The sequence below is a fragment of the Poecilia mexicana genome, unplaced genomic scaffold (genome assembly GCF_051168715.1).
Source record: "Poecilia mexicana isolate PSO_F unplaced genomic scaffold, ASM5116871v1 scaffold_10, whole genome shotgun sequence".
In the NCBI taxonomy this organism is placed as follows: Eukaryota; Metazoa; Chordata; class Actinopteri; order Cyprinodontiformes; family Poeciliidae; genus Poecilia; species Poecilia mexicana.
In genome coordinates, this window is record NW_028263379.1 from 1,943,123 (window position 1) to 1,957,968 (window position 14,846).

A 14,846-nucleotide genomic window follows, 5' to 3' on the forward strand; every position below is an offset into this window, starting at 1 on the left:
GTCAGAGGTATGGACACATAGCAGGAGCCTGTAAAGGGACGCAGAGATGTCCAAAATGTGGTAAAGATCACAAATTAGAAGAATGTAAAGAAGAAGCACAAGAAAATTGTTTTAACTGTGGAGAGAAACATAGAGTTACGTATGGAGGATGTGAAGTAAGGAAGAAGGCAAAAGAAATCATACATATTAAAATTACTAAAAACATAAGCTATGCAGAAGCAGTTAAAAATGTGAAGGAACAGAAAACAAGAGAGATTGAACAAACAGCAAGTCAAACTCCACAGTCCGAAGAACATTTCACAATATCAATAGAAAAACTAATATTATTCATAGCATATGTTATCAACTGCACTGGCCAAGCCAAGCACAACACTGAAAAGATAAAAAAATAACAGTGAGAGGAGCTGAAAAGTTTTTGGGGTTTAAAGAAGAGTCATGGGAGAACATAAACAAAACGGTGGAGGTAGATGGGAGACTAGGACCATCAGATGAAAATAGTACATGTTAATATTACAACAGAATGCAAGAAGTTTAATTGCTAACAGACAGGAACTTAAAGGTTATGTTGATGGTCTTGTAGAACAACCAGAAATTATTTGTGTTCAGGAAACATGGTTAAAAACAACATTAGATATTAGTGAAGAGGGAAGAAAAAGAAGAGAAAATACAAAACTTAAATACAAAGATTTATTACAGAGTGTTGAAGAAACAAATAATGTCTAGAGCATGAAATTAGAAGAGCACAATTAAATAAAGACTTATTTACTTGTGCTTGTGTACTGCCACTACACTAAATAAAGAAAGTGTAGTGGCAGTATTTTTTGATTAGAAAAAGCATATGATATCATGTGGGTTCAGGAATTACTAACTAAATGATACAAGTTGGGCATTAAAGGGAAAATATTTAAATTGATTAAAGACTTTTTAACAAATAGGAAAATACAAATTAGAATTGGTGAAGTAGTCTCAGGAAAATATACAGTAGAAAATGGAACTCCGCAAGGGAGTATTATAAGTCTGTTATTGTTCTCAATTAAGATCAGGGACAGCTGGTATAAGTGGGCTGGTAGGGCTAGGCCATCCCTGACATTTATAATAAAGTTTTAAAATAAACAACTTAAAAATCAAACCTGAAATTAAATACATTTTAGAAATAATATATCGCATTTTGTTAAATTTTCAACAAACCTGGTGTCAAACTGCCTGGGGAAAATCCCTGGGTCTTTCCAAAGGGCTAACTTCTGACAGCCCCGTTCAGCTAACTGTCTGTCACGGCTCAGAATGATTGACACGCAATCATTGAGACAGACACAAAACCAAGTTCTGAAGGAATGAACAAACTACAATGAAGAATGAACTTATTATAATAAACAAAACAAATTGGGTGGGGTACCTTTGAACTATAATACACATAAACAGTAAAATAAATAAATAAATAAATAAATAAATTTGGTGTCTCTCACATATAGTAGGTTTTCTTATTTTTCAAATTGGACGTGTCTCTTATTGGAATAAACACACACACACACACACACACACACACATATATATATATATATTAGTCCACCCTTCAGATATCACCACCAGTCGCCACTGATTATGATAAATGATGTATTTAAAGATATTGGAAAAAGAAATGGGTTGTTCACTTTTTGCAGATGATGGAGCTGTTTGGAAAAGAGGAAAAAATGTAGATTTCATTGTAAAGGAATTGCAAGAGGTTATTATTGAAATAGAGAAATGGGCATTGTAATGGGGATTTAAGTTTTCAGTTGATAAAACCAAAAGTAATATATTACTTTTGGTTATATTTCTGAGATATTTACTCAGAAAAAAATAAACAAGAAAATAAAATTTAAATTATATAACCAAGAATTAACAAGTAAAGTGTTAATAACAAGTAAAGATGTATTTATATTAAAAATAAAATTTAAAATTTAAAAAAAAAAATTTAAAATTTTAAAAATTTAAAAATTTTATAAAATTTTAAAATTTTAAAATTTATTTTTATTTTAAAAATACTTATTACTTGTTAATAACAAGTAAAGTGTATAAAAATTTAAGGGCTATGGTTTGATGAAAAATTTAAATGGAATATACATATTCAAAAAGTTGTTGATAAATGTAAGAAAATCTTAGATATTTTGAGATGCTTGGCTGGCAGTGACTGGGGAGCAGATAGACAATTAATAAAACAGATTTATACAGGTATGTTGAGATCTAACATAGACTTTGGTTGTCTAGTTTATGGTTCAGGAGCTAAAACACATCTGGTTAAATTAGACATTATTCAACATCAGGCATTAAGATTATGTACCGGAGCATTTAAAACCACACCAACAGCAGCAATAGAAATAGAAATGGGAGAAATGCCATTAGATTTAAGAAGAACAAATTAGAAATTAATTATTGGTTAACTTTACAAGGTAATCATTTTGATCATCCATTTTAAATCCATGTTGGGAAAAAGAAAAGAAAGAAATGAGGAGTTTTGGATGGACAATTGAAAAGAAAATAAAAGAATTTAAAATTGATAGTTTAGAAATTAGTCAAACAACACCAATATCAATTATACCACCCTGGATTCTACCAGTAGCAACAATAAATATGTCAATAATGGAAAAGAAACAAGACAAATCTTACACTGTAGATAGTTATTCAGTACAATTATATTTAAGCAGTTATTATCAATATATTCAAATCTACAGTTGCATCAAAAATAACTGATAAAATAGGAATAGCTTTTCTAGTGCCAGAATTAAATATAAAAATAGGAAAACAAATTGCAGACGGATTATCAGTATACACAGGAGAAATGCTGGCAATATTATTAGCTTTACAGTTGGTAGAAGACATAAAACCATTAAAAACAATAATATGTTCATATTTAAGCTCTGTATTATTAAGTTTAAAATATAATCATTCAGATAGTAGGACAGACATTTTATTAGAAATATTTCATACATTATTCAAAATACAAAACATGGGTTTAATAGTTAAATTTGTGTGGGTTCCAGCACATATTGGAGTAGAAGGAAATGAGAGGGCAGATAAAATGGCAAAGAAGGCAATTAAAAATCATATTAGCTTTACAGTTAAAACAAGTAAATCTGAAGGAAAGAGTATTGTTAAACAAAACCTGATGAAAGTATTGCAAAAAATGTGGGATGAAGAAAAAACAGGAAGATGGTTTTATAAAATGGAAGAATAAATAGAAAGGAGGGAAGAGTGATAAGGTTGAGATTTGGATATACAGGACTTAATTATACACTTTTTGAAATTCAAAAGCATAATACTGGTAAATGTGATCACTGTGAAAAATATGAAACAATAGAACATGTAATATTATAATGTGATAAATATAAAAAAGAGAGAAGATATATGAGGAGAGAGTATGAAAGTATTTAGGAAAAGGTTAATTTATTAGATATTTTGAGGAAGAATTTGGAGAGTAAACATATACAAATAGTTATTCGATTTTTAAAGATAACTAAATTATTTCATAGAATTTGGTTATAGGTGTGTTTGTATATATATATATATATATATATATATATATATATATATATATATATATATATATATATATATATATATATATATATATATATATATATATATATATGTATGTATGTATAGGTCTGCATCAGGTGCTGGGGAACCAGAGCACCTTGATGAAAAATGGGCTACTGGAACAAGACAGAAATGGCGAGAGGTGAAAACTTGGATCTGTTGGAATGCTACTACTCAAGTAACCCTAGTCAGAGGGGCTACATGCAAAGAATGTGGAAGGAATGGTTAGTTCGACATCCCCAGTCAACACTAACTGCCAAACAACTAGTAGCTCAGTGTTCCAACATCCGTAAACGGCGACTGCTATCACAACTTGAGATTGATGAGGTACAACACAAATGCTATGGCAAGGGGGAGGAGCCAGGACGCCAGGTCAGAGGGGAGTTAACTACAACTACCCACCCAGAAACTGGGTATGTAGCCACAGTAACGAATGAACCACCAAAGCTGAACATCGACTCACTGATCCACACCACCAGGATCTACAGCACTGACATTGGGATGTCATTCGGACTAGAGAAGTGTGGTTGGATGGTTACAAAGAGAGGGAAGGTCGTCCACACAGAAGGGGTCTCACTCCCAGAAGGAACAATAGCAGACATAGAGCACAGTTACAAGTACCTGGGAATACCACAAGCAAATGAAATATATTTTTTATTTAAATTTCACAGCATGTCCATTGTAGTGGACATCAGGATGATTTCAGTCTAAATTATGACAGAATTCAAAAAAATGGAAAAATGTACAGATTATTGATTAATGAATCACATTAACCCAACAAGAGGTCAAATTTGAAAAATACATTTAATAACCAGAAATTATCCATTTCTGGTTGCAGCACAGATGTTTCTGTACACTTGTTACTTGAAATAAAAACCAAAAATAGCTGCAAACTGCAGGGATATTGCTAAACACTATTGCCCAAGAAATGAAGACTTTATTTATTTTTACTTAATTGTTTATTTTTTATTTATTTTGAACATGATAGAAGTATAAAATTACACACATGAACAAGGACTTTCTTCAGAATATCAGCACACATGGCCTATCTTGGCTTTCCCAGAGTCAAAATCTTCTGGACTAAAAAATTAAAAGTGCCAGTTATTAGCAGGAAAATGATGAGGAATAAGTTCTGAAAACTTCTCAAAGGGTCTTCCAGCAACTGGAACCATTATGATGAACCAAAGAATACCAAAGCCACACCAATTACCAGAAGATAGGCCACTGTGAACAGAAGGGAGCATCTTAGCTGACTGTCACAAAGTGGTTTGACAATAAATCTGTGGTGATGACCTCCATCATTTATGGGAAAGACCTAAACAATATTTGCAGTTGATGGTCAAAGAAAAAAACTTGTGTCCATGATCTTTAGGACCAAATGTTGGTCATAGAGATCCAACAAACATACAAATTAATTTTGGCCCACCTAGCACAGTGACTTTCCTGCTCTCTCTCTGGCTCTGATGGTGCGTTCACACCAAATGTGTTTTGAACGTCAGGCCCATCTTGTTTACATTCAAAGTCTATGTGGAGGAGGAGCGTTCTGAGCGTCTAGCATGGCACGATTTGAACCGTTTGGACTGTTTATGACGTTCCCCATAGATTGAATGTAAACCAGACGCACCTGATGCTCAAAACGCTTTTGATAGGAATGCACCAAAAGTGCACGTGTCATATTTGAAGTGTCAAGTGCGTTTTTGACATGCGTAACGTGTTTGGTGTGAACGCACCATGGGTCTGTCTCTTCATCAGATTATCCTGGATCTGATGAAGTTCCCTACTAGAGGATGATATTTATTATCCTCATCTTCATCTGACTCTCCCTCTACTATCTTGTGGAGAATCCTGTTTCACATCTTTTTTCTACAACAATGTGGAGTCATTAAATACACTGAAATCGTCCTGATGTCCATTATAATTGACATTCATAAAAAGTATGTTATTTCTAAACAGAGATTATTAAATTGTTTTCACTGGTCAAAATATTATTGGTATTTAATTAACAAGAATATAAATAATTGTCATGACAAAAATAAAAGAGAAAAATATTTGACTCGTCTACCCTCTTTCCATAAAATGTGGTTTCTGCCATTTTGATTTAGGTAAAGAAGGGACTTCCCAGTATGTAAACCTATCACATGACACATCCCTGGAAATTCCAGGATGTCCTCTAAAGAGCACTGTAGGGCAAGAAAGGGTAACTCAAAGTAGGAACAAAAAATAAGCTTCATATGTGTTTCCGCTGGTTCTTGGAGGTGGGGAGGAAGAGAGAGAGAATGAATCACGAACCACACTCCATACCAGTAAGTGGCAGTAATGCCAACAGTTTGTTGCCAACTGCCAGTAAAACCAAGAATAATTATTTGTCATACTTTTAAGCTCATGTTGAAGTAGATAAAGTCAAGGAGAACACTTGAATTTTGTTTTCATTTTGGATGACAGTGTCATACATGAAATGTTAATCACTGTCAACAATGAAAATCAAACATTTGCAGCATGTTCATGTTTTGTACCATGAGAACCACAAACCACAGTGTAGGTCAATTTTGTGTGACAACCAACTCACAGAATCACATAACAGTAAATACAAGTGACACGTGGTTTTCAAAATCTGAAAAGTGTGAAGTGCATTTGAATTCATCCCCACTGAGTCAATACTTTGTTGATCCACCTTTGCTCTCCACTGTCATTTTGAGTAACTGTGAAATGAATTGTCAGATAAAGTCTTTGTTCAGATAAAAGCTCCCAGCATGCATCATCACGAACATGACTGCATCCTTTAAGACAGGACAGAAATAAGAGTGTAAAGTTGATGAATAGAAATATAACAGTGAATACAGAACGTCCTAGTGTCTGTTAAATCCTTCTTAATCACATACGCAAAGTAATCAGGACTCCATAGTTCACACAACATTTATTTATCTTATTTCATTGTATTCTACAGAGTTCAGGTTGGGGGGGTTACATGGAATAGAAGCAGATGTGTCCAACAGAGAGGATCCAAACAGTTCCTGTAAGAGACGAGAAACAACACATCAGGATTCCTTTCACTCCATCCAGAGGGCCTCACACTGATATACAGGTGCTGGTCATAAAATTAGAATATTGTGATAAAGTTCATTATTTCCATAATGTCATGATAAAAATTAAATTGTCATATATTTTAGATTCATTGCACACCAACTGAAATATTTCAGGTCTTTTATTGTTTTAATTTTTATGATTTTGGCAAACAGCTCTTGAAAACCCAAAATCCCTGTCTCAAAAAATTAGAATATTATGAAAAGGTTCTCTGAACGAGCAATAAAAATAATCATCTGAATCAACAAAGTAACTCTAAACACCTGAAAAAGATTCCTGAGGCCTTTAAAAACTCCCAGCCTGGTTCATTACTCAAAACCGCAATCATGGGTCAGATTGCTGACCTGACTGCTGTCCAGAAGGCCATCACTGACATCCTCAAGCAAGAGGGTGAGAAACGGAAAGAAATTTCTGAACGAATCGGCTGTTTGCAGAGTGTTATATCAAGGCATCTCAGTGGGAAGTCAGTAGGAAGGAAAAAGTGTGGCAGAAAACGCTGCACAACGAGAAGAGGTGACCGGACCCTGAGGAAGATTGTGGAGAAGGGCCGATTCCAGACCTTGGGGGAAGCAGTGGACTGAGTCTGGAGTAGAAACATCCAGAGCCACTGTGCACAGGCGTGTGCAGGAAATGGGCTACAGGTGCCGCATTCCCCAAGTCAAAGGTCAAGCCACTTTTGAACCAGAAACAGCGGCAGAAGCACCTGACCTGGGCTACAGAGAAGCAGCACTTTGGACCACTGTTGTTCAGTGGTCCAAAGTACTTTTTTCGGATGAAAGCAAACTTTGCATGTCATTCGGAAATCAAAGTGCCAGACTCTGGAGGAAGACTGGGGAGAAGGAAATGCCAAAATGCCAGAAGTCCAGTGTCAAGTACCCACAGTCAGTGATGGTCTGGGTGCCATGTCAGCTGCTGGTGTTGGTCCACTGGGTTTTATCAAGGGCAGGATCAATGCAGCAGCTATCAGAAGATTTTGGAGCACTTCATGCTTCCATCTGCTGAAAAGTTTTATGGAGATGAAAATTTAATTTGGTCTGGAATCGGCCCTTCTCCACAATCTTCCTCAGGGTCCGGTCACCTCTTCTCGTTGTGCAGCGTTTTCTGCCACACTTTTTCCTTCCTACTGACTTCCCACTGAGGTGCCTTGATATAACACTCTGCAAACAGCCGATTCGTTCAGAAATTTCTTTCTGTGTCTCACCCTCTTGCTTGAGGATGTCAGTGATGGCCTTCTGGACAGCAGTCAGGTCAGCAGTCTGACCCATGATTGCGGTTTTGAGTAATGAACCAGGCTGGGAGTTTTTAAAGGCCTCAGGAATCTTTTTCAGGTGTTTAGAGTTACTTTGTTGATTCAGATGATTATTTTTATTGCTCGTTCAGAGAACCTTTTCATAATATTCTAATTTTTTGAGACAGGGATTTTGGGTTTTCATGAGCTGTTTGCCAAAATCATCAAAATTAAAACAATAAAAGACCTGAAATATTTCAGTTGGTGTGCAATGAATCTAAAATATATGACAATTTAATTTTTATCATGACATTATGGAAAATAATGAACTTTATCACAATATTCTAATTTTATGACCAGCACCTGTAGACATAAACAGCAGCATTCACACCATGCTCACCTGCCTTCCTTAGAGATCACTGAAGGCCTTTTTTCACTTCGTACTCGTGAACATCTGTGCTGTGCTGTTTGAAGAGCTGTGGGTGAAAGACAAAGTCATTCACTGAGAAACAAAAATTTAGCAGAATCCTTCATCTTCAGAGATTCTTTTCTACATACAGGTGCTGGTCATAAAATTAGAATATTGTGATAAAGTTCATTATTTTCCATAATGTCATGATAAAAATTAAATTGTCATATATTTTAGATTCATTGCACACCAACTGAAATATTTCAGGTCTTTTATTGTTTTAATTTTGATGATTTTGGCAAACAGCTCATGAAAACCCAAAATCCCTGTCTCAAAAAATTAGAATATTATGAAAAGGTTCTCTGAACGAGCAATAAAAATAATCATCTGAATCAACAAAGTAACTCTAAACACCTGAAAAAGATTCCTGAGGCCTTTAAAAACTCCCAGCCTGGTTCATTACTCAAAACCGCAATCATGGGTCAGACTGCTGACCTGACTGCTGTCCAGAAGGCCATCACTGACATCCTCAAGCAAGAGGGTGAGAAACAGAAAGAAATTTCTGAACGAATCAGCTGTTTGCAGAGTGTTATATCAAGGCACCTCAGTGGGAAGTCAGTAGGAAGGAAAAAGTGTGGCAGAAAACGCTGCACAACGAGAAGAGGTGACCGGACCCTGAGGAAGATTGTGGAGAAGGGCCGATTCCAGACCTTGGGGGAAGCAGTGGACTGAGTCTGGAGTAGAAACATCCAGAGCCACTGTGCACAGGCGTGTGCAGGAAATGGGCTACAGGTGCCGCATTCCCCAGGTCAAAGGTCAAGCCACTTTTGAACCAGAAACAGCGGCAGAAGCGCCTGACCTGGGCTACAGAGAAGCAGCACTTTGGACCACTGTTGTTCAGTGGTCCAAAGTACTTTTTTCGGATGAAAGCAAACTTTGCATGTCATTCGGAAATCAAAGTGCCAGACTCTGGAGGAAGACTGGGGAGAAGGAAATGCCAAAATGCCAGAAGTCCAGTGTCAAGTACCCACAGTCAGTGATGGTCTGGGTGCCATGTCAGCTGCTGGTGTTGGTCCACTGGGTTTTATCAAGGGCAGGATCAATGCAGCAGCTATCAGAAGATTTTGGAGCACTTCATGCTTCCATCTGCTGAAAAGTTTTATGGAGATGAAAATTTAATTTGGTCTGGAATCGGCCCTTCTCCACAATCTTCCTCAGGGTCCGGTCACCTCTTCTCGTTGTGTAGCGTTTTCTGCCACACTTTTTCCTTCCTACTGACTTCCCACTGAGGTGCCTTGATATAACACTCTGCAAACAGCCGATTCGTTCAGAAATTTCTTTCTGTTTCTCACCCTCTTGCTTGAGGATGTCAGTGATGGCCTTCTGGACAGCAGTCAGGTCAGCAGTCTGACCCATGATTGCGGTTTTGAGTAATGAACCAGGCTGGGAGTTTTTAAAGGCCTCAGGAATCTTTTTCAGGTGTTTAGAGTTACTTTGTTGATTCAGATGATTATTTTTATTGCTCGTTCAGAGAACCTTTTCATAATATTCTAATTTTTTGAGACAGGGATTTTGGGTTTTCATGAGCTGTTTGCCAAAATCATCAAAATTAAAACAATAAAAGACCTGAAATATTTCAGTTGGTGTGCAATGAATCTAAAATATATGACAATTTAATTTTTATCATGACATTATGGAAAATAATGAACTTTATCACAATATTCTAATTTTATGACCAGCACCTGTATATAGGTTTCCTTTTTTTTTTGCAGGACCAGTATGTTGGAAGTAACTATTTTTAAAAACACATTAACATCCAGGAAGTTGTAAGAGTTGTGATGAAGTCCACTGGGTCTGCACCGATTGCAGTCTTCTGACCAATCACCAATCTTTGGCAGCCTGACCCAACGATTATAAATTTCGCAGATAAAGATTTTTTTTTTAATTTGAAAAGTCTCTAAATATAGCTACAATGATATCAAGTTAGCAACAGTGGGGCGATTGCTGCTTATCACATAGATGAAGACATGACCCGGTGGGTGGGTCTGTCAAGGCTCCCACTTACAGCGAGTACGGAAAGTATTCAGAACCCTTTAAATCTTTCACTCTTGGTTTGGTTGAAGCCATTTGCTAAAATCAAAAAAACATTATTCACATTATTTATCATGAATGTACACTCAGCATCCAATCTTGACAGAAAATAACAGAAATGTAGACATTTTTGCAAATTTTATTAAAAAAGAAAAATTGAAATATCATATGGTCATAAGTATTCAAACACTTTACTGTGACACTCATATTTAACTCATGCTGTCCATTTCCTCTCATTCTCCTTTAGATGACTCTACTCCTTCATTGAAGTCCAGCTGTGTTTAATTAAACTGATTGGACTTGATTAGGAAAGGGACACACCTATCTATATAAGAGCTCGCAGTGCTGGTCAGAGCAAATGAGAATCATGAGGTGGAAGGAACTGGCCAATGAGCTCAGAGACAGAACTGTGGCAAGGCACAGATCTGACCAAGGTTCCAAAGAATTTCTGTAGCAAAGGTCTGGCTGATAGCAGAGGTAGATCACATCAGTTTCACATTTAAGTATCAGCCAATCATGTCTCCTAACATTAAAGATGCAGCTCTGATTTCTAAATTTAAAGAAATCAGAGCTGATTCATCGGTGCACCTCTACATTTTACTACGTGTACATCACTTTATGACCCATCTCATTCTCATCTACGGTCACCATCATGTAGCTTCCATGCCAGCTTATGGCTCTTAGTGCACAAACATTGGTGCTCACCAGGCCCCAGATAAAAGCCGATGTTCCAAACGCAAGACCCACTTGCAGCCAGTTGGGGTTGGCTGTGTCAGTCTTGGAGCTAGTGAAAGCTGATCTGGATCCGGCTGAAAGAATTCATACACCCACCCACACACACACACACACACACACACACACACACACACACACACACACACACACACGCACACACACACACACACACACAGAGCTTTTAATGAACAATTAACACTACCATGAAACAGGAAGATAGCACAGGAAAAAGGTTTTGGGGATTAGGAAAGCAAGACATCTTTAAAATAAGTGTAAACAAAGAAGCAACCTGAATGGGGAGTGGGTCTGACCTTTGTTTTGACCACCATTAAAAATACAGCATTTAAAATGTTAGTGACACTAGACTGGACAAATGATAAATCAGATTAGAACCAAATCAAGCGGAACAGCCTGGCAGTTCTGAACAATGTAAAGGAGATCAGTGCATAGTGTAATAAAATGATCTGTTGATGCCAGTTAATTTATTTTAATAAAATTTAAACTTAAATTGTGTAAGTTTATATAGGTTCAATCAAATGTGGATGTACTTTCCATTTCTAAATCAGTTCAGAAAATACAATCAGAATTCAACTAAAGTCCAGTTACATATAACCCAGTTCATTAATAACACAATACATCCTGATCAGCAGATTCTGTTAGGTAATTAATCTGTCTCTAAGCCAGCAGACATGACAGCAAATGAAATGAAAGAGCAGCTGTGATAGGATTGAAACAATGGGACCGGGATTTCCATTATCTAGTGGTTAAACTAGCTGCAATAAATGCATCACGGTTACCACTAAATTCTAATCTTTGCAGTGAGAAAAGAAGTCACCCGTGAGAAAACGACGCGCTAATGCTAAGCTAAGCTAAGGTCAGGCTGGAAAACAACCTCGGTGTTTTAATTAAGAAGAACCACATTAAACTTCAGTCATTCTTAAACACCACGCTGAAACTAACTCACCCCTGTTATTGAGAACAGCTCGAGATAACAAGCGGCTGAACGTCATTTTAGCACTGACAGCTGCCTCGGTGCTGGGTTTAATGCCGCCTGCCTGAGAGTGACTGTCGACTGCGATGGATTTCAAAGCCTGGAAGGCCTGATTCATAGAGCGCCGAAAACTCGAACAAACTAGGTAAGGGTTTGATGAACATTTGAAATATCTTGTTTGGTATTGCTGACATTCAAACAAACAAACAAACAAACAAACAAACAAAAGCAGGAAAATAAAATATCTATTGCAGTATCAAATATTTTATTTCCAACATAATGCTTTTGCTTTTGTTTTTTTTAAGTAACTTTCTTTCTGGTTATTTCTTTGAGAAAACAAAGAAAAAAACACTTGAACATATAAGAAACAATACAAAGTGGCGACTATTTTTTAGTCTCCTAGGACTGTGCATAATTTATAATATAATTTGGCAATTGGAGCTTATGATGGTTTCAAAACACAAAATATGACATTGCCGCAAATATTTATTTGTTGAAGACAAAAACAAAATAGGGGAAAGGTTAATTTGTCTTTCTTTACATATTTAATATTAGTAATGCAAAATCTTTGGAATCAAGAAACAAAAAACGACTTCGTAAATAACGAAGTGCTTTTATTACAGAAAATTTTAAAGTGTTTTATTTTGCCAGTAATTTTGATTTCTGCTTTGAGCTGTACGTTTAATTTTGGATTTAGCATTTTCTGTCCAGTGCTGTTGTATAACAGATAGTTTGTTTTCTCCAAAATTAGAAGTTAGTAAGTTACCACAGTTACAGTAGTTAGTACAACAGTTATTACAGCAGTTAGTTGTTTTTCACAGAGCAAGAAACATTGTTTTATACTGACAGCCTCTTCAAAGATTGAGAGGCTGTCAACACGATTGTAAAAAGTCATTACACGTTTTTACAATCAAGGTCTATTGATTGTAAAAAGTATTTACTTTTAATATATTTTATCTGTTAACATAATTATTTGTCATAATCGTAAAGTAATGTAAATTGAAACATTGTAAAGTGGATTATAATGCTACGATGAATGGAATTTGCTTTTGAAGAAATTAAATGTCATAAAACCATCAGTAAAGCTTCATCCTTGTTCGGAGCTGCATGCTACAGAGTTTTTTTAACCCTTTATGGTATAAAGTTGCCATTTGGCAACAAATTACTTGAAGACCACACACAGACAGTACCTCCAATTTTACAATGTAATGCACTGAAAGAGAGATGAGACCCTAAGAGAAGCAACAGCAGTGTTTAAATTTGTCACATAATTTTCTGGGGGGAAGTTTGACACCTTTCTCAACAGACGTCTTCACAGGGAAGAGCCTCACCATTTGACTCCTCAGAAATCATGAAAAAAATTATTTTTATGACATTTTTTGACCAGGAAAAAATTACATACTCAACAATAAATGAAGTAAGTTCACTATTCTGTCATTCATTGTGCTGTATTTAATCATTTATTAATGATAAACTGTTAAAATGTTGATGTTGCCACATGGCAACACTGTAACATTAAGATTACCATTGTATTGGTAGCCCAGCATGTTGATCTTCTAGAGTCTGCTATAATTTTCCATTTTGTGAGTCCTTTCCATATTGCGAATGACTATATTGGATACTCTTTTCTTCCATTTACATCATTAATGCAACAATGTTTTACAATTTCTTAGGAAGAAAACCAAACTAGCAGTTCCTTTTTATGGTAGTGAGGATGAATTAGGTTTAGTGATGAAGAAAATGAGGAGCTTGAAACTTTGCAATTAGACAGTGAGGATGGTGAAGACTATGAGCCAGAGAATAAGAACAGACAGGACAGGAGGACCAGTGAGGCCAGAGGGAACAATGAGGGTGAACGTGCAATTATTACTTGTGCAAAACTGGCACAAGTAATAAGGATATTTTTGTTTTCTAGGTCCACTTCTTCACTGGATGCTGAGAGTAACTGCTTCATCAGCTTCCACAAGCAGTAAGGCAAAGACGGCAGGATCAAGACACTCAACTCAAATGAAAACCATTACATCAATGAAATATGCCAATAAAATGTTGAAAAACATTTTAAAATTGTTTTTAGCTTTCAAATGAGTTTCATTGTTAACTATTATTGCTACTGGAGGCTATTTAGACTATAACCTGAGTCGTTAAATAAATGTTTTTACAATAATAAGTCAAACTCTCTTGTTTTCATTAATTTCCACTATGGTACAGTGTTGCCAAATGGCAACATCAACAAAAAATAAATGAAAAAATAATAATAATAATAAAAAATTGTCTTTATTATGTTTACTTGGTTTATTTTATGTAAAAAACAAACAAAAAAAAAACATGCCAAACTTTTTTTTTCCAACTAGCATCATTATGTGTACCATAAAGGGTTAAATAAAAGAAAGAAAGTAATTGTGCTGGTGTAGTACAACTATTTTGACTTTAGAAGCATAAAATTGTGAAGCATCAAAACAGTTAATCATTTCTTGTGACGGCTGTAATCAGAAGTGATGTAAACTCAAGTAAACCGTTATTTAATTCACGCCTTTCTCTCTGCTACATATTTAAAACAAATCACTCTGCATCGAAACATCTGATGTTTGACAGTTGGGTCACAATTAAGTTACATTAACTCAACTTGTAACTTCTGAAAAAAAAAAGTACTTTCAGGAGTATTGTACTATGCTGAACTTTTTACATATACTTGAGTAATTTTCTACGTATCACTACTCTTACTTGAGTATCATTTCTGG

General features: G+C 35.8%; 1 protein-coding gene across 1 annotated transcript; it reads right to left on the reverse strand.

Moving 5' to 3' along the window:
* Window positions 1-6,468: 6,468 nt before the first annotated feature.
* Window positions 6,469-12,237, reverse strand: ndufc1 (NADH:ubiquinone oxidoreductase subunit C1). Its single transcript, XM_014977318.2, has 4 exons — window positions 12,082-12,237; window positions 11,088-11,191; window positions 8,283-8,358; window positions 6,469-6,584 (listed from the first exon to the last, which is right to left on the reverse strand). The coding sequence occupies exons 1-3, from the start codon at window positions 12,224-12,226 to the stop codon at window positions 8,299-8,301; spliced, it is 309 nt and encodes a 102-aa protein (XP_014832804.1). The 5' UTR covers window positions 12,227-12,237; the 3' UTR covers window positions 6,469-6,584; window positions 8,283-8,298.
* Window positions 12,238-14,846: the final 2,609 nt, after the last annotated feature.

Bases quoted from the DNA above. Each gene is read 5' to 3' on its own strand.
- ndufc1 (XM_014977318.2), bottom strand. From the start codon at position 12,226: ATGAATCAGGCCTTCCAGGCTTTGAAATCCATCGCAGTCGACAGTCAC. The intron at 11,192-12,081 runs GTGAGTTAGTTT...GAATTCTTTCAG, and splicing joins AGCTGTTCTCAATAACAGGG to CCGGATCCAGATCAGCTTTC. The intron at 8,359-11,087 runs GTGAGCACCAAT...TTTCACCCACAG, and splicing joins CGGCTTTTATCTGGGGCCTG to CTCTTCAAACAGCACAGCAC.